The 23,584-nt window shown below is 51.7% G+C and overlaps 1 protein-coding gene across 1 annotated transcript; it reads right to left on the bottom strand.

Annotated features, from left to right (window-relative positions):
- Window positions 1-13,798: 13,798 nt before the first annotated feature.
- On the bottom strand, window positions 13,799-14,752 carry LOC141936045 (olfactory receptor 14A16-like). Its single transcript, XM_074852769.1, has one exon. The coding sequence runs from the start codon at window positions 14,750-14,752 to the stop codon at window positions 13,799-13,801; it is 954 nt and encodes a 317-aa protein (XP_074708870.1).
- Window positions 14,753-23,584: the final 8,832 nt, after the last annotated feature.

The following is a 23,584-nucleotide window of genomic DNA, read 5'->3' on the forward strand; positions in this document are numbered from 1 at the left end:
GTCAACCTGTTGAGGTTCCTCCAGAATGCAGCCCACCAGTGTATACACCAGCCCCCTGACTCGGTTTGGTGTCATCTGCAAACTCTCAGCTCCTTGTGCTGGGGTTGTGTGTTGGGTTTTTGGCAGCAAAGGAGGGGACTACAGTGTTGGCCCCTGTGAGAAGCTTCTCAAAACTCCTCCAGCTCCAAGTTGGAGCCACCTCTGGCCAGGGATGAGCCAATTAATGACAGTGGCTGCCCCTCTGTGGTTGAAGAAGGGGAACCTGGAAGGAGGAGTTGGAGTTGTGAGGAGGAGTTGTGAGGAGAATACCTCTGTGAACACCTCTGCAGCCCATGGTGAGGCGGCAGGGCCACCCCCCTGCCATCATGGAGGTCCAGGTGGAGCAGAAACCCACCTGCAGCCCGGAGAGAACCCCCCACCGGAGAAGGTGGCTGAGCTTGAAGGAACCTGGGACTCTGTTGTAGTTCAGCTTTGGGAGGACCGCAACACGTAGGGGTGACCCACGCTGGAGCACCTCTGGAAGAATGCATCCCATGGGAATGACTCATGTCAGAGAAGGTTCATGGAGGACTCTCCTGTGAGAGGGACCCCACACTGGAGTGGGGGAAGGGTGTGAAGAGTCCTCCCCCTGAGGAGTGAAGAGCGACAGAGACAACGGGTGACGGACTGAACCCAACCCCCATCCCTGCCCCTCTAAGTCGTGACGGGAGGAGGAGTTAGAGAAATCTGTTTTATTAAGTGTTGTTTTAGTTAGTGTTGGAATTAAATTGATGGTTTTTTTTCTTGTCCTAGCGAGTAAAACCACAACAGTGGTGGAGATGGAGCCCAGGTCGAGGAAGGAGAGGTTGAGGAGGAAGAAGTACATCGGGGTGTGCAGGTGGTGGTCACAGGCGATGGCGGTGATGATGAGGCCGTTGCCCAGGAGGGCAGCCAGGTAGATGCCCAGGAAGAGCCAGAAGTGCAAGAGCTGCAGCTCCCGTGTGTCTGTGAATGGCAGGAGGAGGAACTCAGTGATGGAGCTGCTGTTGGACATTTGCTGCCTCTGTGTATGGATATCTGAGCAAGCAGGTAAAGGTGGGGAGAAGTTAGGGCAGAGTTCTCTGAACCAAACCTATCCCAGTTCTCATGGAAACCCCTCAATTGCCTTGACCCTTTCAGGGAGACCTTTGCCAGGTCCTTTTTATGATCTCTGTCTGGTGCCATCTCACCCTACCTGAGGAAGATCTCAGCTCCCCGCTCCCAGGCAGGGACACACAGGTCTCATTGCAGCTGCCCACAGACAGATGATGAGCCGCATTGCCATGGCCTTAACACCGAGTTGTATTCTCCATGGGGCGCAGAGACCATGGGAGAGCTGTGCCCTTCTGGAGGGCAGCCTGCAGCCCAGCGGGACCCCAGGGAAAGAGTCAAAGCCCTGAAGATGGGGTGTACTTAAGTGACACACTGCCATGCCCAGAGCCCCCAGGTAAGGTGGGGACACAGGCAGCAGGGACAGGAGGGGAAACACAGAGAAATGCCCCAACATTCCTGCCAAGGGAGGAAGGACAGGGACAGACAGACAGAAACTCAGGTGTTTCTCCTCACTGCAGGTCAGGATGCCAAGAAGACTCAGCATGAAATCCCACAACCCTGGGGGCAAAGGCTGTGCTGGGTGGGAGAGGAGACAAGGGAGGTGCTCCTTAAAGGTCTTTGTGCTGCAGGGGATGAGAGGGAGGTGCCCAAATCCCCTTCTCATGGCATTTGTGGGAGCAGCTCCCTGTGTGTCCCTGCCCATGTCTCTGCTGCCTGGAGCTGTCACAGCCAGGAGCTGCTTCTCTGTCCCCACTTCTCTTCCCTGTCAGTGCTCACAACCCCCATCCCACCCGCTGTGTGCTCAGCTCTGCCCTGCAGACCCCTCCTGGCAGCAGGGCCCTGCCCAGGGGCATCTCTGTGTGTGCAGGGGCTCAGGAAAAACTCTGTCAAGTGCTAATGAGAACTGGGGTCTTAGTGCCTGCTCCAGAAAGGAGAAATAAATTCCACTCTCCCAGTGCCCACCCAGAGAACCAAGAGGACAAAACTCAAAGCAAACACTTCTCCCCTTTAGGTAGTCTCCATCTTGACCTTTCTCTTGAAAAGTCCCCTTGAAATTCCCTGGGGGTGATCTGGAGCTATGAGCAACCCTGACCCACCCAGCACCCTCTCCAAAGCAGAAGGACCCTTCCCTATCGGGGGTCTCTCCTTCCCAATGGGAGTCTCTCCTTCCCCCCACAGCTTCTCCCCACAGCGCCGTGATAGGTCCCAGGCCTTAGAGCTTTGTGGCAGGACTCTGGAGAACAACCAGCTGTGGATGGGGATCAAGGCAGGGTGACTTGAGCAAACTGCACCCCTACCAGTCCATGGGGCTGCACCCAAGGGTGCTGAGAGAGTGCTTTTTCCCCAGGAGGTGCTGGTCTGTTGTGATCTCAGTAAGAAAGGCACTCAGACTCTGTGACACACCTTTTAAAATGCTGTCGTTAGGTCTGGCATTATAAGGGGAGGTGATCTTATGTCCCCTTAGATGGTTGGAACCCCAGGTGGTGTGAATGGGCCTTCGACCTGAATGCAGAATCATCACACCCGTAGAAGAGATTCCCCTGTTTTGGCCATTCAAGCTACAACAGGGTTTTCATATGAGGAAACAACTCTTTTTCTCATGTCTACGGTCAAACAGAACGGATGTTCTCATGAGAACTTGTTGCTGCACTGTGAGGTACAGGCAAGGCCACGCTGTACGTGCAGCACCAACTGCTTGATGGAGAATGGTCTTCTGGTCAGGATCTGTGCTCAGGTTTCCCTGGGAGAAGGCTGCGCTCCACTACGGTGCCACAGCTGAGGTGCTGCGGCCCAAATGTGCACTGGCAGGAGGAGCCCCATGGCTTGTCACAGCGCCGGGACGTTTTTGGATTAAATGAGATGTGGTGGGACAGCTTGCTGAGTTTCCATTGCTTCCTGCAGTGGAAGGATACAGGCTCTGCTGGAGGGAGTGACAGGGAGGATGAGGATGGGGGGATGTCCCGTGTGTGAAGGAGCAGCTCAGCTATATGGAGCTCCTCTACAAGATGGACAAGAGGTTGAGTTCGATTGTGTGAGTGAGGATGAGAGGAGAAATCAGTCTTGGCAGGTATAAACTACTTGATCAGGAACAGCGGGCAGAAAATGTCTTCTGTCAGCAACCCGAGGAAGTCTCCAGGTTAATGAGCAGGTTCCTGTGGGGGACTGCAAGTGCCCTGGCATTCACTGGCCAGGCAAATCAACACAGTGGCCACAGCCTGGGGGCTCTTGGGACAACTTCTTAGCAGAGCTGCCAGGTGGGCCAACAGGGGCAATGCTGAACCTGGCCCTGACCAACAAGGAAGAGATGGTCAGGACTAGAATAATCTGTGTCAGCCTTGGCTGTCAGGACCATGAAATAGTGGGGTCCCAGACACCAAAGGGCAGTGAGGAAGGCCAGCAGCAGAGCACAGGCCAGTGGACTCCAGAGGAGGAGTCTGTGATGTACCTGAGAGATGATCCAAGCGGTGCCATGGGAAGCAGCTCTGAAGTTAGAAGGAGCTCAGGAAATCTGATAGACCTGCCAGGAAAGGCTCCTCTGAGGACAAGAAGGATCTCTCCAAATACCCTGGGAAAGAAGCAACCACCTTGTGAGGCTGCTTGTCTGAGCTGACTGAGGATCGACTGAGGACGGACTGAACTGACTGAGGACAGAAAAGCAACAAGGAGGAGGTGGAAGCAGGCAAAGCTGCAAAGGACGAATTTACAAACCTTGCTCCTGGGTGTAGGGAACACATAGAAGCTCTCATAGTCTTGACAATTACAGGGAAGGGTAGTGGATGCAAAATGAGCTGATACAGGCTTAGAGGGTCATGCAGAATGAGTCACACTCTGCCTGGAGGCCTGTCACAGGTGGGCACTGCAGTCATTTGCATCGGGACTGCATGCCTCAGCCTAGGAGATGGGGATGTCCCCTGCTGCGGGTGGCTGTACCGGTCCATCCACATCTGTCTAGATGGTGCAGACCCTACTTGAAGACATTCCTGCAACCCAAATACCTTTGGGTTTATGCAGAACTGGCTATTCAAAATCAAGCATTTTATTTACCTGGTCCCTTGGCTTTGACACCTTTTCACTTTGACCCAACTCCTGAAAGCTCTCTAATAAACCACATAAACCGTGTAAGAATTGAAAACTAAAAGAAAATTATGGTCAGGCTTTACTCCGTAGGGTGTTTTGCATATTAATGAGGCCTCTGGTGCTGAGTTCCTGAACTGCAGGTCCTCAAAGACAAAAAAGAATCTAAAGAAGTGTAAGTCAGAAGCAAACCTCCAGGTTTCTGAGGGTGTTCGCAGGCCCTGCTGAAGTCTGTCACCGAAAAGACCATGGAGGGAATCAGCAGACAAGGTTCCTGTCCCTGGAGGCTGGTGAAGCAGGAAGTCAGAGACACTTGGTACAGGAAGACATTTAAATGTGGAGGTCACTGTGAAAGCCCTTGATTTGTTTCACCAAGCAGGATGGCCAAGCCCTGACCCCCGTCCCCATGGGGTGGGGCTCCTCTCCTTCTTGGATGGCTCAAAGCCTTTCCTGGGGACAACGTGATGTGGTCGTTCATGATGCCATGTGCAGGTCAGCAGCAAGACACACACACACACACACACACACCCCCCCCAGCTCTATGGAGGGTGGGTGAGGAGGCAGTGAGGTGCAGGAGCTCTAAGGATCTGCTGCCCTCTCATGGGGCTCAGTGGAACAGACAGAAGCCAGAGCCCAGAGGACAAGAGTCTCAGTTCTGTTGGGGTATCAAAGCCCCACCAAGGCCCATGGCCATCCCCACCACAGCTACCCTGTCCTATGCCTGGGCCTGCTTCCTCACTGCCAAGACAAAGCGGTGGATTTCTGCACATTTTTTAAGGCCAATGTGTTCCCCCCAACCCATCTGGTGATTTCCAAAGCCTTGCTAATTCTCATTTACCACTCTAGGTTTCCAAGCCCCAGACATGTTACAATCCTCTATTTAGCTCCACATCCCAGCACTGAAGTGCACATCCTCCTTTTTCTGCTGCTTCGGAAAAAAAATTAAACCTATGTCATTTCAGCTATTTCAGGTCTTTCCCTGCCTTAACACACTCACTGCTGTGCACACGCTGCTCTGTCCCTGCAGGCCCATGTCTCTCACAAACCCTTCCTCTTCCCCTGCAGTGATGGGACTGCAATGGGCATGTGCATCTTCCAGGCTCATGGATGTTTCCTGAGGTCAGTCCAAGGGTGGGGAGTGAAGGAGGGGAGGAGAGCAAGGTCAGCTCATGTGGATGACTGAGCACAGCCACCCCCAGCAGCAGGCATTCCCCCTCTGCCAGGCTGAGGCATGCACACAAGATGGAAATGTCTGTACCATCCCGGATTTGCACAGGAGGGGCCTTCCTTCCTTCCTGCCGTATTTCTAGGGCAATCCTCCTCCTCTTCCACCTGCAGACACCACCTGCTTTCCATTCCTGGGCTCTGACATGGCTGTAAGGATTTACTAAAGCCATCAGACATCTCATTGTTTCTCACTGACATCCCCCAGTGAGAGAACCACTCTCCCACACCTACACATGGCCAATCGCTGCTGCTCAGGGCAACTAACTCTTCAGAAGAGGCCTCAAGCTTCCTGGATCTTCCTGGTGCTTTTTATGATCTTCCTTGCTGCCTCCAGAGCTCATGGTGAGACTTCTTGGCTGTAACAGGGCTTTTATGAACGTCTCTGACAAAACATTTGACTTCTTACGCTCCTCTGTGTAGAAAAGGGAGTGACAGGAAAGCACCACCTACATCACAATGGATGCTGAGTGAAGAGCCAGTAAGAACCAAGTGAGCTAACCCCGTGCCTGTGGCTTCCTGGCAAGGAGTCTGTCCTGAGAAGGGGATCCAGCCTCTGCCACCCTCTGGAGAGGGAAATCAGCAGTGTCCACGCCACGTAGGGACACAAAGGGTGACTTTTTCAAGACTACCCTTCATCTGAACTTCTTCAGGTTTGTCCTTGAGGATGGGGTAGCACAGCGTGTATTGCAAATGCTGATTCATTTGGCATTGCCCAGAGAGGCTACCACAGATGCAGAAGGCTACACGGCAGATGTCTTTGTTTTGGGACATTAATGCTTTTTTGTCGCTACTGGTTATCTCAGGGAAACCAAACAAACACCTGAAGTCTTATTTAAGGATTCTTGACTAAATCCCCACCAAGTCTGCATCTCATGCAATGGGATGGCAGAGGCCAAGGGAAGGATGGTTTGGGCACTTTCCGGGGATCTGGGAAACTGAAGCGTGCTCTCCTCTCCCTGACACCCTGCCCTCCTCAGGGAGCTGTGTGAGAAAACCTGCCAGCTAGGTCTGGACTCACAGTCGTCTCATGTAACTGGTGTCTGACTGCAGTCAGTGTCATCCTGCCAGCTCAGGCTTTGAGCTTCCATTTGAGCCAGAAGGATTTCAGTTCACACCACCTCCATCTTCCCTCTGACAATGCCCATGGTGTGACACAACTGTTGTGGATGTCCAGGCAGGATGGGCAAAAGAGTTTAATTACTGACCTGGAACATTTTCCCTTGCTAGAAATGTGAACTTGGCTCTCAATATTTCTGTGTTCAATCTGCTTTGCCACTTGGAAGCTCTCTCTCCGAAGGACTACCCTAGCGTGTATGCTTGTTTTTCTGTTTGTTTTCGTTTGTTTTAACCCCAATGAACATGCAGCACTGAAGTGGGTTCTTGGCCACCTAGACACACAGCTGGCTCATGTTCAGTTGCTTGTCAATTAGAACCCCCAGATCTTTCTCTTCCAGACAGCTCCAGCCACACCTCCCCGAGCCTGGAGCCATACAGGGGGTTGTTGTGGCCCAAGTGCAGGACCTGGCACTTGGCCTTTTGAAGCTCATCTTGTTGACGTTGGCCACCGATCCAATCTATCCAAGTCTCTCTGTAGAGCCTCCCTGTCCTCGTGCAGATCGACTCTCCCGCTTCACTTGGTGTCATCTGCGAACTTACTGATGATACACTCTGTGTCCTTATCGAGATCATCAATAAAGATGTTGAAGAGTAAAGGTCCCAACACTGAGCCCTGAGGAACACCACTTGTGACCGGCCGCCAGCTGGATGGAGCTCCACCGACCACCACTCTCTGGGACCGTCCATCCAGCCAGTGCTTGACCCAGCAGACCGTTCGCTCATCCAGGCCATGGGCAGTTTTTCTATGAGAATTCTATGGGGAACTGTGTCAAATGCTTTTAGAAAATCCAGGTAGACAACATCCACAGCTTTTTCCTCGTCCAATAGTTGGGTCATCTTCTCATAGAAGGAGATGAGGTTTGTCAGGCCGGACCTGCCTTTCATAAACCCATGCTGACTAGGCCTGATCCCCTGGTTGTCCATTATATAACTTTTAATGGCACTCGAGATGACCTGCTCCATGACCTTCCCTGGCACCGAGGTCAGACTGACAGCTCTATAGTTTCCTGGATCCTCCTTTCTGCCTCTCTTGTAGATGGGTGTCACATTTGCCACCCTCCAGTCCAATGGGACCTCCCCAGTTAGCCATGACTTCAGGTAAATCATGGAAAGCGGCTTGGCAAGCCCAGTTGCCAACACTTTCAGCGCCCTTGGGTGTAACCCATCCGGTCCCACAGCTTCCTGAGGAGGGGAAATGGAGCGGAACGTGCTGATCTATTCTCCTTGGACCCAGGGACAAGACGGATGTGAATAGTTCAAAGCTGCATCACGGGATGTTTGGTCCTGACATTAGGAGAGATTTGCATACCAAGCAGATTGTCAAACACTGGAAAGGGCTTCCTAGAAGTGGTCAGTGTCCACATTCCATCATTGGAGAATGCCCTTAATAACATGTTTTAATTTATGGTCAGCCTGAAGTGGTCAGGCAGTTGGACTAGGTGGTCACTGTAGGTCCCTTCCAGCTGAACTATTCTGTTCTGTTCTATCATACGCCATGCTACGCTATGCTACTCATTTAATCCAAAAAGATCATGGTCCAAGGACAAGCAATGGACCTACAGCCCTTCCTGGCAGTGCACATTTGGGCCGCAGCACCTCAGCTGGGGCACCAGGGTGGAGCCCAGCCTTCTCCCAGGGAAACCTGAGCAGTCAGTGCTGTGCTGCTCTGTGCTGCTGCATGTACAGCGCGGTCTTCACGCCTGTGCTGTGCTGCACGGATCCCTTGGCCACAGGACAACCTCAGCAGCTCTTTGTCACAGAGGAGCCTGCAGGCAGCTCCCACTCTCTACTGCTCCTTATGCCACCTGCCTGGCTGTGCCTGTACCTAACAGTGCAGCAAGAAGTTCTCATGAGAACATTGTTCCTGTTTGACTGCAGAAATGATAAATAATGTTGTTTCCTTCTAAGAAAGTCCCAGAGTAGCTTGAATGTCCAAACCAGGAGACTCTCATCGACACATGGGGTCTGCATGGCATGCTGCTTGTAGGTTGGAAGCCCATTCAATGCTACTTCCCCTGGGGTTCCCACCATCTCGAGGGACATAAGATTAGCTCTACGATTCTCTCCTTATGGTGTTAGCACTAACGAACACCATTTTAAATGATGCCTCACAGAGTCTGAGTGCCTCTCTTGCTGGGATCCTAACAGACCAGCATGTCCTGGTGAAAACCTCTCTCAGCACCCTTGGGTGCAGCTCCACTGCTCCCATGGACTGATAAGGGTGTAGTTTGCTCAAGTCACCCCTGCCTTGATCCCCACCCACCGCTGGTTTTTCCTGTCCTGAGTCCTGACTGAAAACACAAAGGCCTGGGAGACCTCGCTGTTGGTAACTGAGGCAAAGAGGACACAGACCATCTCAGATCTACCTACACCTGCTCTTTCTAAACTCAGCAGTGGTCCCACAGTATCTCTGTATCTTCTTCAGCTGTTCCCAATGTACCAAAAGCTCATGTTGGTGCTTTTGAATTCCTGTTCAAGCTTCAATTGAGCTTTGATATTATTGTCCTTGTAGGATGTTGTGGTTGAAGACAAGATGTATCCAGGCACACTGTGAAAATGGTTGGTCTGTTCCCTGACTATCCTTAAGGGAGTGAGTAAAGACCCCAGTGTGATGTGCTTTTTATTTTTTCTTTCTCCCAATTTCCAAAAAACCCTTCTGTGCCTGATTACCTCCAGTTCTCTAAAGAAAGCAGGTAGAAATTGCTGCAAAGAAGCTGTCACAGTCAGGTGTGGGCTTCAGTGGAGAAGTCGGGTGTAAAGAAAAGTGATGCAAGTGCCAGGGGGCCAATGAGAGAAAAAACAATATTGGCGAGGTGAGGAACAAGGGTGTCCATAGGATCATAGAATCGTTTGGATTGGAAGGACCCCTGAAGACCATCTTGTAGCCTGCTCTGGGAGGTACCAGAGTTATCTGAGAAGTATTGTGACCAAACTGAAAAAAATACTGACCAAAGTCAATCATCTCGTGATCCTATAAATAGCCACCCTAAGTGTGACCCTTTGAGCTCTACGGGATCACAACAGGCTGTGCCCCAGTATCACCCTCTGAGCTGGGATGCCTCTTAGGGCAGATTTTATGAGGATTTCATAGAACAGATTTCATGAAGATTTGCAAGATCATCTGCTGATAGACACTGACAAAGAGAAAGGGTTCAAAAATTCTCTGCTGAAAAATGATGAAATGAAGTTTCAGTGATTATTTGGTACCAGTAATTTACTATCACACGTCAGACTCTATACCTCTCTGTATGTATGTTTTTGTATGTGTCTATTTGATTCAGGAAACTTATGATGTTGATTATAATTAATTTTATTACATCAGCCAGTGATTAAGCATTGCCAAAAATCATTCAACCTAATCTTGTGGTTTATCTTCACAGTGTTAATGCATCTTAACTTTCTGCTACCTCAAAATTTTGTGGGATATATAATCACTCATTACCCAACAAATTAGTGTAAAAATTCAACAAGATATTTTCCTTACTCTTGATATTAATTCCATTAGACATAAACCCTTAACCGAGTCTGGGGATAAGATTGGATCTAGCTGCACATAGACTCCTCTCTGAGGAGGAGTTTAGAAATTAAGGGGGCCTGATCTGAAACTCGTGACGTAATGGGACGGTCTCCCTTGCCCTTTTCATCTTCGGTCTCTGTGTAAATCATTCTAACACGACTCTACCGCAATTTTCCTTTCTGTGTTTCTTCCATGTAGTAAGTAATAGAGTGAAACTTGCCATCAAATTTCATTAAGTCACACTGTTACAAATTCACATTAAAATCACTTTTTGCTAATACCTTTCCCCATGATACTTTAAGTGATCTAAAACACTCATCGGTGACACGAGGGGACAAAGACCTGGGTTCTGTTGGCACCTTCCAGCCTTGCCAGTGCCCTTTGCCATCCCCACCGCAGGCTGTTCTACCCTGTCCCACTCCTGCCCCTCTCTCCCTGCAGGCTGGAGCACCCATCTCCCTTCCCCGCCTTGCTCCCACCCCACCATTTCCCGACCTTCACTGATGTTTCCCACTACCAAGGAAAGCTCTACCACCTCAGAAACCGCCCTTCCAGCAGGGAACCCAACCCAAAGGCCTTCCTGTGGCCTTTCACCTGACCAGAGAGCAGGAACCCCACCAGGATCTTCTAAACCACATGACCGCTGCTGGCCTTTCAGCTTCTCGGATGGACGTGACCAAGCCATGTGCCTGCTGCTGTCCCACATGTGCTCAGGGGGAATGGACATGACAGCCCATGTCCAAGCCCTTCTCCTGGGTAAGGCCTATGGGTACTTCGACAGAGGCACTTTCCCAGCCGTGTACCTGCTGCTGGGCTGTCACCTCCAGAGACAGAACTGACCTCACGGTCCCCTTCACAGCCACACGCTTCCTACTGAATTGTGAGATTCTGAGACACAACTGACCTCATAAGACCATACGCATCCATCACCCTCCTCATGGCCCAGAACCTGACCAGATCAAAATCTGTTTGTTTATTAACATCTATCAAATATATTTCTTACTAACGGTCTGAGTGGAGAAACATTCTTCACAGGAACTGCTGTACTTATGTTTGCACATTTTATAGCTCCTCTTCTGCCTCTTTTTTTATTTCCTTCTTCCTCAGCCTATTCTGTCATCAGAAACCTCGTCAAGGGAAAGATTCATGGAATCACAGAGTAACTCAGGTTTGAAGACAGCCCTGAACAACCTCTTGTCTGACTTTCAAGTTGAAGGCAGGGTGAACCAGGTGAGGTTGTTCCAGGCCTCTGTCCAGCTTTGCATCACCCACAAAGGAGCTGAAAGTGCGCTCTGTCACATCATACAGGGGGATAGGAAAGATGTTCAATGTGTTGGCCCAGGTGACGCTCAGTGAGGGATGCCACTAGTGACCGGCTGCACTCAGGACTTTGTACCACTGATGACATTTGGGCTTGATCACCCAGACAACATTCCACTCACCCTAACATCTACTTCTTCAGCCCACGTAGCCCCAACCTGGCTATAAGGACACCACGGGACACCATGTCAAAGGCCTTGCAAAATTCCATGTGCACAACATGCCCTTCTGTCCCCTACCTGTTTTGGTTCAGAAATCCCTTTTTTGTCCTTCAACTACCTGGAGATGGCTGCAGGAGGATGTACCCTACCACCTTCCCAGGGATGGAGAGAAGGTGATCAGCTTATAACTCTCCCCCTATAATTCTCCCATTCTCGTTCCTGCACTTGAAGATGGGTTTGACGTCTGCCTTTTCCATGGACCCCAGAACATCTCTGATTCCTCTGATATTTTTGAGGGCTCAGTCCAGAATCACAGGCGAGGGTGACATAGTGAACAGGAGCACTTGCAATGAGCTTGTTCAAGGCAGCTGAGATGAGTCTCACTGGGAGAGTGGGGGTTGTTCCTGGAGTCACACAGGGAAGTCTCAGGGCTCTGTCAGGTGTCCACATCTCAGCTGGCCTCATGCACTCATCATACACACAGGAGCATTCAGAGACATGAGTCCTTCCCTTGCACATGCAGAGGCAGTGCATTGAAGGAGTCGTAGTGTCTCTCTGGCCTCCTGCTGCCACTACCAGAGGCTGGCTGACCCCTCATCCCTGTGGTGATCATCTCGCTCTGCATTCGTGTGAGATGCCCCATGGCATGAGGAATGGACTCAGGGCCCTTGGTTCAAGGAAACACCTTCCATTGCTGCATTCAGGTGGTTTCCCAGGTGATGTTAGTCTCAATGAGAAGTGACCTCATGACATTGTTTGTCCCACACACCATCATGGCACCCCCAGGTATAGCTGATGGCATTCATGCTCTCTCACTTCACAGACATGATGTACATGCTTACATCTCCTCCTCACAATGCAAACATGGACTTCTGAGCTACTTATTTATGTACCTCCATGGAGGGAAAAAGTTCCTCCCCAGTGTGGGGTGAGAGGCCAGTGCTGCAAATGGTGTTTGGGAAGAGCTAGAGTGTGATGATTTCCCTGGGTCAGTGTCATGGTTTAACCCCAGCCGGCATCTGAGCCCCACACAGCCACTCACTCACTCCCCTCAGTACAATGGGGGACAGAATCACAAAGGTAGAACTGAGAAAACTTGCAGGTTGAGATAAAGACAGTTTAATAGGTAAAGAAAAAGCCACACAGGTAAACAAAGGAAAACACGGAATTCATTCACTTCTTTCCATTTGCAGGCAGGGCCTCAGCCATCTCCAGGACATGTGGGCTCCACAATATGTAACGGTGACTTGGGAAGGAAAATGCCATAACTCTAAACGTTCATCCTTCTTCCCCCAGGTTTATATTATTGAGCGTGATGTCAAAAGGTATAGTATATCCCTTTGGTCAGTCGGGGTCAGCTGTCCCAGCTGTGTTCCCCTCCCAGCTCCTTGCGAGCCCCCAGCCTGCTCACTGGTGGGGTGGGGTGAGGAGCAGAAAAGGCCTTGACTCTGTGTAAGCCCTGCTCAGCAATAACGAAAATAGCCCTGCGTTATCAACACTGTTTATAGCACAAATCCAAACCACAGCCCCATACCAGCTACGAGGAAGAAAATTAACTCTCTCCCAGCCAAACCAGCACAGGCAGCTTCCCCAGTGTGTCCAGTGAGTGCGGGTACAGTCCAGACCCTGGTCCTTCAAGTGTCTCCCAGGAGGTCTGGCTGTGCGAGGACACTGCTGTGTGCTCCCACCCTGCAAATCACACTTTTCAGCTGTTCAGTGGTGTTTTCATCTGCGGGCCACTTTCTTGGGCATGTTCTTGAGATCAGGTTTGGAAGAAGACCTCAGCCTTCAGGCAGTGCCCTTAGCAGATCCTCTTTCATTATGGAACCGCTCTTATGGAGGCCAGCTCTGTCACAGAAGTGCCCATTGCCTGTCCCTGCCTGCAGTCTCAGGACTGCCACGCAGCAGGAGTGTGATCAAGCTGCCAGAGCAATCAGGCCTTACACCAAACTGAAGGGATCAGAAAGAGAGTGTGGAATTGAAAAGAGAACATCTCTGGAAGACAAAGTGCTCATGGCAGGGCTGCCATGCTGGGACTCTCTTCCCATCCACATCTGCACACAGGAATTGTCCCTGCAGGTCCATAAAATCTCAGAGGAAAGATCTCAGAAGAAAAAAAAGTCACTGCAGGCCCTTTATTATATTAAAACACACATCATGACTCCTCATTATACCCAGTCAATTAGTCAGAAAAGAAAAGCAGACAATGAATTAGAAAGGGGATGACAACAGCATTAGAAGTAAAATATCACCACCAACAACAGAAAGAACAGACAAAAGGCTGGGCCTGTACAGAGTTATATTATAATTTTTACAAAGAAGATGAGCAATTTATTGCATCAGAATAACATCTAGTTATCAGTTTCTTCAGGACATCCTTGATCTCCTGGTTCCTCATGCTGTAGATGAGGGGGTTCACAGCTGGAGGCGCCACTGAGTACAGAAATGACAGCACCAGGTCCAGGAATGGGGAGGAGATGGAGTGGGGTTTCAGGTAGGTAAACATGGCAGTGCTGATAAACAGTGAGACTACAGCCAGGTGAGGGAGGCACGTGGAAAAGGCTTTGTGCCGTCCCTGCTCAGAGGGGATCCTCAGCACCACCCTGAAGATCTGCACATAGGACACCACAATGAAAACAAAACATCCAAATGCTAAACAGGCATTGACCACAAGAAGCACAACTTCCCTGAGGTAGGAGTGTGAGCAGGAGAGCTTGAGTATCTGGGGGATTTCACAGAAGAACTGGTCCAGGGTGTTGCCTTGGCAGAGTGGAAGTGAAAATGTGTTCACAGTGTGCAGCACAGCCCAGAGAAACCCAGTGCCCCAGGCAGCTGCTGCCATGTGGACACAAGCTCTGCTGCGCAGGAGGGTCCCGTAGTGCAGGGGTTTGCAGATGGCAACGTAGCGGTCGTAGGACATGATGGTGAGAAGGAAATACTCTGCTGTAGCAAAGAAATAGAAGAAGAAGAGCTGTGCAGCACATCCCAAGTAGGAGATGTTCCTGTTGTCCCAGAGGGAATTTTCCATGGCTTTGGGGAGAGTGGTGGAGATGGAGCCCAGGTCAAGGAGGGAGAGGTTGAGGAGGAAGAAGTACATGGGGGTGTGCAGGTGGTGGTCACAGGCCATGGCGGTGATGATGAGGCTGTTGCCCAGGAGGGCAGCCAGGTAGATGCCCAGGAAGAGCCAGAAGTGCAAGAGCTGCAGCTCCCGTGTGTCTGCGAATGCCAGGAGGAGGAACTCAGTGATGGAGCTGCTGTTGGACATTTGTTTCTACTGGACATCAGGACCTGTACATGTTGGAAAAAATCAGTGAGAAGTTAGGGCAGATTTCTCTGAAGAAAAGATACTCCACTTCTTGCAGAATCCTTCCAAACTGATTCACCTCTTCCACAAAACCTTTGGCAGTTCCACCTCATGAGCTCTGCTTCCAGCTGGCTGAGGGTATCCAAGGGAGCAGGTGTCTCTGCTGTGGGCTCTGGAGGAGTTAGCGCTATGCTACAAGAGCAGGCAAATAGGAACATGGGGTCATCTCAGATCAAATCCCCTTCTGATAACAAAGACTTATTAATATTTATCACCCCTATTCACCCAACTGCAGAGCAGAGCTGTAGGGATTTCTTATGTTTAGTCTGTTCTAGTGGCCCCATCCCACCTGAGGAGTGTTTTTAAGGCAGAGATCCTTGGCATTTCTGCTTCACTCAATGGTGGAATCTTGTGAGTCCTTAAAGAAAAAGGGCTTGTCTCTTCATGCAGAGTGAGGGCAGCCGCTGTGTCCATCAGTCCTATCCACAGCTGCCTTGTGCCTGCACCTATCTGAGCTGGAGGACAATCGCCCTCAGGTGTTCCCTGCAAAAGAAACTGGACCCTGCTGAGAGCAGAGGATCTCAGCTCTCCCCTCCCAGCCAGGGACACAGAGGTGTCTTTACAGCTGCCCGCATGCATCCCAGCAGCATTTCCATGTCTTCTCCAGGGGGTTGCTAGAGAAAGAATGCCTTGGGGCAGCTGTGCCCTTCTGGAGGGCAGCCTGCAGCCAAGGAGGACGGCCAAGGGAAGGAGGCGAAGAACCAAAATTTGTGATGTCATGAAGGGGGATCAGGTCATTGCCCACCCCACCCACTATGGTGGCTGGAGCCCCAGAGTAAAGCAGGGGACTGGGATGCTTTTCCTCAGATCCATTGGCATGAGAGAACCCACAGCACCAGTGTCTGAGCTGTGCTTGAGGTCTCCCCCTCCACACCAGTGAGTGCAGCAGTAAGAAGAAGGGCAGCAGGGAGAAGAGGGGAACACGCCAAAGTGCTCATGCCAAGGAAGGCAGAACAGGGAGACAACGCTGGGCACTCAAGCATTTCTCCTCCTCTGTTATCAGGCTGCTGGGAGGGCAACTCATCACCATGTCCCTGTGACATTAATGGTGGGGGGCTCTGCTGGGTGGGAGAGGAGACCAGGGAGTTGCTCAGTGAAGGTGTCTGCACTGCAGGGGATGGCAAAGAGTCACCATCCTCCCACAGCATTACTGGTAGGAACTCCCTCACAATCCTGCCCATGTTTCTGCTGCCTGGAGCTGTCACACTCGGGAGCTGTTTGTCTGTCCCTAAGTGTCATCCCTGTCAGTGCTCACAGCCCCCATCCCACCCATTGTGTGCTCAGCTCTGCCCTGGAGATCCCTCCTGGCAGCAGGGCCCTGCCCAGGGACATCTCTGTGTGTATGCACAGTCTTAGGAGAAGTATAAACAACTGCTAAGGAGACCTGGGGACTCAGTGCCTTCTCCAGAATGGAGAAATAAATTCCCATCTCCTTGTGTCTACTCAGGCAATGAACAGGGGAAAACACAAAGAACAGACTCTTTCCCTTTCAGTTAAACGCTTCCTTGATGTACTTCTTCAAAAAGGCTCTCACTATATGTCCTAGGGGTGATCTGGAGCTGTGAGCAGCCCGGAACCACGCAGCACCCTCTCCACAGCAGAAGGACCCTGCCCTGCCGGGGTCTCTCCTTCCCCACACAGCTTCTCCCCACAGAGCCGTGGGCAGCTCCCCGGGCAGGCTGAGTGCTGATCCTGGCAGGTGGCAGAGTTCCTGCCCCAGCACACAGCCCCTGAGCTGCAGGACAGAGCGCCTGCTCTCAAGGACAGCCCTGGGCACCCCTGGCTGCACCCGCGCCTGCACACCCCTGCAGCCGTCCCCGGGAGAAGGCAGCCGCCATGGCATGTCCCTCTGACAGTGCAGCAGGGAAGCCCTGCTCTGGAGCACGGCCTCCTCCTCCACACACCAGGGACATTCCTGGCGGCTGTGCCGGCTTCACCAGATCCCTCCACCACCTGCAGCTGCATTGCCCTGCACCCAGAGACTTACTGTGTCAAGGGCTGGGAAGATTTCTCCTCCAGTGAGCTCTCAGCATCCTGCCACTGCCGTCTGCCTTTCCCCTCTCTGTGCCCGGCTCCTCTGCCCTCGGTGCCTGCAGGCAGTGCCCTCAGCCCTGCTGCGCTTTGCAGAGGAGCTGCTCCTGGGCAGAGCTGTCTCTCTGCAGTGCTGACCGCTTGCCCTGAGCTCCCTCTGTCCCAGGAGCCCAGCCCAGCTCCGCAGCAGAGGACCAGCCCAAGGCATTCTAATGACCCCTCAGGTGGGTTTGGTGCCGAGTCCATGAACCTCAGACAGCGATAGGAAGTTGAAGATCCCTCTGAAGACATCCAAGTCACATGCAAAGCAAAAGATCCTTGGAGTGTTAATGGGTCCCAGTGAGGACCATTACTGACCAAGCCTCCGCAGGGGCTGGTTACAGCAGAAAACTCCAGGCAGAGATGACAGGGAAAAAACGGTGATGTCAAGGTGGAACAGATTCTGAGTAAACCTCGAGGTGTTACATTAAGCCTAATGCCGAGGTCTGATACCCAGCCCTTGGATCTTCCTTCCCAGGGCAACATGTCTTCCTGGGGCAGTGTGATGTGGGGATGGGCAATGCCAAGGGCAGGACTATGGTCCAACACCTCCCAGGCTCTCGGGTGGGGAAGGGGAGGCCCTGAGACCCAGTGCTGGAATGGGAAGGTGCTTCCTCATCAGCATGAGTGGCAGAGACAACAGCCAGAGGCAAGGGCAGAAAGAGCTCAGCTCTGCTGGGGGATTTTCAGACTTTTTTCATTCCTCTATCATCTCCACCACAGGCTGTCCCATTGTGTTCCACACCTGCACCTCTTTCTCTGCAGGCTGGAGACATCCACCCAGCTACCACACCTTGCTCTCACCTCAGCATCTCCCTTCCTTTACTGAGATCTCTCCATCCTCCCTGGCTGCTCCTTGAAACAAAAAGCCTGGGGCTGCTCCAGTCTCCCTCTGGGTGACTTGTTACACCACAGCATTGCCCTTCGAGCGACATTTCTCTGTGTCCAGTCTGGGCCTCCCCAGCTGCACTTTGTGGCATTAGTTCTTTCTCATGCTGTATCTCACTACAAAGAAAAGCTCCATCATCTCTGAAATCATCCCTCAGTGACTCTCAGGCTACTCCTATAGTGCCTGGAGCCTCCACACCGCTGGGCCAAAGAACTCCAGGTCCCTCAGTCACCCCACACAGCTCATGGGCACCAGGTCCCAAAACCCACTTTGGCAGACCTTCACTCAACACTCTCCAGGTCCTCTCTACTTCTCCAAAATGGGGAGCCACACCCTGGGAGTCACCCATGTGTGTGGGGACACACCAGTGCTGAGTGGAGGGGGATGGTAACTCAGGGTGTCTGGGTGGCTCATGCTCCTCCGAATGCAGCCCTGTAGGCAGCTGCCCTTGTTCATTGTGTCCATCCTCTCCTGGCTCGTAGGGCATCCCTCGTAGTGCCCAGGCCCTTCTCCTCAGAGTTGCTGCTCAGCCTGTCAGGTCCCAACCTGTCCTGATGTATGAGGCTGTTCGCCCCCTGCTCCCAATGATGTAGGATTAGCCACTTATCCTCATAAAACTTCAAGTTTGAGAAATCCCAGGTTTTGTCAAGGTTCCTATGGACTGTAGAAAAGTTTGTTCAGCTTTTAATATTTGTGTGCAGCTGGCTTATCTTGACTGGGGTGTCTCTCACAAGAGAACAGCATGAGGAGTTGCAGGGCGCTACAAATCCCCTCTGCTGGAGAAACTGCAGGGTCCTGGGGGTCTGGTACTGATAAGGCCATGGGGCTGGACCCTGAGGGGAAGATTCCCTTTATGGGAGAGAGCAGCAGGAATGTGTGGAGCTCTGCCTGGGGATGGAGGATGAGTCAGCTGAGCTGAAGGGTCATGGACAACACTGTGGTGGGTGGATGTCTGCTATGGACCCCCAGATGAGGAAGAGGAAGTAGATGAAGCCTTCTGCATTCAACTGGAAGAAGCCCTGCACCTCATGGCACTCCTAAACTCTCCCAATATTTGCTGAAGCGGCAACACAGCAAAGTGAAAGCCATCCAGGAGGGTTTGGGAGTTAATTGACAACATCATCCTGACAAGGGTGACTGAGGAGCCAGTGAGGGGAGCTGTCCTGCAGGCAATCATACTTAGAAACAAGGAAGAGCTGGTCGGGGATGTAACATTCAGGGGTGAGAACGTAGAGTTGAGGCTCCTGAGAGAACAGAAGAAGGAAAAGAGCAGGACTTCAGTGAGCACGCTTTGGCCTGCTGAGGAACCTGCTTGGCAGAATCCCATGGGATATGACACTCAAGAGAAGAGGTGAGAAGATTTGATGGTCAAGGATCTCCTGTTCAAGCTCCAGAATAGCACCACCAGATAGGCAGGAATTGAAGCAACACTGGAGAAGACGCATATGGATGAGAAAGGAGCTCCTGACAAAAATAAGCATGAAGAGGCGGCACAGAGAATTTCAAATCTGTCTGCCTTCCAGCCTCAGGTGTTCCATTACTCACTGCTGGAGAAATAAATTTTTGTGTTTCCATGCATGTGTCTGCGTGTTTGTGTGTGTTTGTCTGTGTTAGGGGATACTGAAGGAATGACGGGATCCCAGGACCAGCTACTGGACAGGTGGAGAGTCTAAGATGGGCTCCTGGAGAGATCACTACTGGACACGTGTCTATAGAGGCCAATGTTTCCCACTCCCACAGCCCAGCATACAAACAGCCCAAACCTCGTTTCTCCTTTCTCCACTGACAGTGGTTGTGCTTGGCCTACAGACCTCCCGAGGTCCCTTCCAGGATGGGTGATGGTGCATTTCCTTCCACCACAGCTCTTCCCTTGATGATGATTGGGAGAGCGCTCACATTCCCCATGACCATGGAAGGGAGCAGACGTAAGTTTGTAGCAATCAACTCTTAAATTTTGTTCCACTGAAGACATTGAATACTCGGCAGGGAACCTCTGATGCAGTCTTCATCATGTCTGAGCTTAACCTTTGCTTTTCTTTTTCCTTCTTTTCCCTCCCAAGTTCTTCTCTTTGATCACCCTCATACATTCCTCTACAAAGAGCCCAACTCTGCTCTTTCCCCACTGCCCCTGACTTTGCTGGCTTCCTGCCCTCCTAGAGGGTTTCTAAGAGGGTTGTTGTGTTCACTCCTCCCTTGGTCACTACAAACCCAGCATCTCCTTTTCTTAGCTGTGGTGTCCTGCAGTTTCTTATCCTGTGATCTTGTGTTGATGGCTCACCACAATCAGGGTGAGCCACCTGCACACAAACATTGACAGCCAGAAAAATGGAGCTTCAGTCCAGGAGGCCTTTGAGAAGGTCTGGGTTTTGGCCAACAGAAAGGTAAAGTTTTAGAAGGAGAAGTGGCCATTCCTGCATTGGGGGGAAGAATAACCTCTATTGATCCCCAGGTGTAAGAAATCAGACAAGGAAGGCAAGAGACTGGTATGGTTGAGTGGAGACCTGTTGGTCAAAGTAAAGGGCAAGAAGGAAATGCACAGGCAGTGGCAGCAGGGACAGGTACCCTGGGACAAGTATAGGGATGCTGCTGGGTTGTGTAGGGATGGGGTCAGGAAGGTCAAGACACAGCTGGAGCTGAACTTGTCAAAGGATGCAAAGAATAAGAAAAAGGGCTTCTACAGGTATATCAGCCTGAAAAGGAAGGTCAAAAACTTGTATCAATTCAATGAACAAGACTGGAAATTGAGAAATAAGGGGCAGGGAGAAGGCTGAGGTACTTAACAAGACTTTATCCTCAGTCTTCACTGCAACCTCTCTTCCCACACCTCTCGAGTGGATGGACCACAATGCAGGGACTGGGGGAGCAAAGTCCCTCCCACTGTAAGAGAAGGTCAGATTCAGGACCACCTGGGGAACCTGAACATACATAAGTCTGTGGGACCTGACAAGATGCATCCCAGAGTCCTGAGGGAATTGGCTGATACTGTTACCAAGCCACTCTCCAGGATATTTGAAGTCCTGGCAGTCAGGGGAAATCCCTGGTGCCTGAAAAAAGGGAACCATTGCACCCCTTTTTGAAAAGAATAGAAAGGAGGACCGTGGGAACTAGCGACCTGTCAGCCTCACCTCTGTGCCTGGGAAAATCATGGAAATGATCCTCCTAGAAGCTGTGCTGAGGCACTTGGAGGACACGGAAGTGATTTGAGATAGCGTGGCTTCACCTTGCCTGACCAACCTTTTGGCCTTCTAAGATGGAGTGACAACATCAGTGGGCAAGGGAAGACCTATGGATGTCATCTAGCTGAGCTTCTGTAAAACCTGTGACACAGTTCCCCACAACATGTCCAGCTGTCAGGGGTGCTCTGTCCACCCTCCATCACCACCCCAAGGTGCCTGGGCCCTTCCATGTGCAGCTGCCCCATGCAGGAAGCTGGACTGATGCCGAGGAAGGTGGTTGGATCCATGCCGGATGCAGGGGTGACTCTGCTACCAGGGCTGGTGTCTCTGCCAAGACTGGCTTTGCCCTGGGGGCTCTAGGCATGGGTGCTGGGGGTGCGCGAGGAGGAGTCCTGGGTGGGATAAATCTGCCCTTCACCTTTTCCAGCTTCACCCAGCACTCGCCACACTGCAGAGGAAGATGAAGGTCGCAATGCTCACCATGGCCCTGCTCTTCCCCATCCTGCTGTGCACCCTAGAAGGTGCTCAAGTGAGTCCCCAGTGCCACGGGGAGGTGCTCAAAGCTGGGGATGGGTCTTGGTTGCATAACATCAGCTCTCATGCAGAACCAAATCATAGTGGGGAGCATGAAACCCCTTGCCTTGGCCTCTCCCTTTCCCAAGCCAGGGGCTCCTGCAGGCTCCCCTGCACCTCCAGCCCCCAGCAATGCAGCTTTCTCCCCTCCACAATTCCATCTCTTCCCCCCCCTTCCCTCTCAATTAATGTTCTTGTGCCCAGAGCCTCAGTTCCTGTTGGAATGGATGGACCCGTCTCTTCCCTGGGAGTGTCCCCACAGATTTCTTGTCCTGATGACACCACGTCCATCCCTTTTGTGCAACCCCATCCCCTTGTTTTGGTCCCTTCAGACATCTCATCTCTGGGATCTCTTTCATGTCCTATGTGGGGTCCCCAAATCCCCTCCCTTTGATCCCTCCCAATGCCTTTCTTTCTGTCTTTCCCCTCAGTCTTTTGCTTTTCATCCTGTCCACTGCAGCAGTGTCCCCAGATCCCCTTCCTTGAACCCCCACTCCCAAACACTCTCCCAATCTTGTCATTTTTGTTCTCTGAGGTCCTCTTCCTTCTGACCCCACCAGCCACTGTGCTTGAAGTCTCCATGTCCCCTCCACTTGAATTCCTTTAATCCTCACTTGCATTCGACACAGTCCTGTCCCTGCAATACCCCCAGCCCAGTACCCTGGTGTCCACTAATTCACCCCAGTGCCCTGTCTTTGGGTCTCCCCCCACCATCCTCACTCTCTCCTTGTCTCCATCCCCACCCCTAGTCCTTGCATGGACAGGTATGCCAGGTGATACTTGGAGGAATGGGGCCAGGCAGAGCAGAAGGGATTTTCCTGCTCAGACCAGGGGGAAGCCATGGGCCTGCAGGGACTGGGGAAATCTGTGTCTCACCCCCAGCCCCACCAAGATCCAGTCCAGACCACCCCTTTGCTCTTCTTCCCTAGGCATTCTTCGATTAAGTGGAACTTATGGCGTGGTGGTAAGTAGTGGTTTGGACTTGGAGGGCATCCAGTCTGGGGGAGGGCACTTTGATCCTCCCATCCATTGCTGGTACTGGGGACATCCCAGAGACCGGTGAGGTCTCATGGTCTTTCTAACGGGGTGTATTTAAGAAGGTAGGTACCATGACTTCTGCTGGCCTCAGACCCTCCCCTCCCATGGCCAGGACACTCCAGGGCATCCAGTGTGCCCCAGTAAAACCCTGGGCTTTACCACCTAACCCTCCAAAGCCCTCATTCCCATACTCTGATCCCGTCACCCGTGCTTTTGATCCTGGTGCAGCAAGCTGTGCAGATCCCACCTGTTGAAGTGTTATTTCATTTTGCTCCTGTGAGCTCTTTCAGTGTTTTCTTACAAGGAAAACTATTGTAGTCATCACTTCTACTGCCCCCGAAAAGAGGATGTCCACACGGGCCTTTGTTGCTGCAGTTTTGTATGAAGGTCAGGACATGCAGATGGCCCGATCACCAGTGGAAGGGTGAGGGTTTGATTATCTTTTACAATCAAATTTAACTTATGACCAAGGGATACACTCAGCCCAACAGGACCTGAAGCCCAGGCTGTACATGGAGCACAGCCCAGGCCTGGGTCTACTCAGATTTACTGTTATGAGGATCACTGACTCCTCAATGCACAGTGATCTTCTGGTCAGGATCAATGAACCTCCTGATGAAGGACAGCAGGAGGATGAAGTCTCCTTTAGACAGCTGGAGAACGGACACAAATTTAGGCCCTGGCAACCAGTGGGGACTTTGAAGACCATGGACCTCTGCTAGGTGGCCTTGGTTGAAGGGAGGGTGGAAAATAATCCCCGACCCAACATGGGGGAATGCTCTCCTGGACTTGTTTTTCACAAGAAGACAGGGCAGGACTGGTGGAAGATGTGGAGGGCAGCTGTGGCTACAGTGCAAGTGAAGGTGGCAGGGTTGAAAACCCTGAGGGAAGTCAACAAGAGAAATTGTAACAGTGCTGAGAGGAAGGATCACCTCCACCAACCTGCTGGCAGTGCTCTTCCTAATGCAGCCCAGAAAGCCACTGGCC

This window comes from Strix uralensis, chromosome 31 (genome assembly GCF_047716275.1).
Source record: "Strix uralensis isolate ZFMK-TIS-50842 chromosome 31, bStrUra1, whole genome shotgun sequence".
Taxonomy (NCBI): domain Eukaryota; kingdom Metazoa; phylum Chordata; class Aves; order Strigiformes; family Strigidae; genus Strix; species Strix uralensis.

What these genes read in the sequence shown, in the direction of transcription:
- LOC141936045 (XM_074852769.1), bottom strand. Translation starts at nt 14,752, where the DNA reads ATGTCCAACAGCAGCTCCATCACTGAGTTCCTCCTCCTGGCATTCGCA.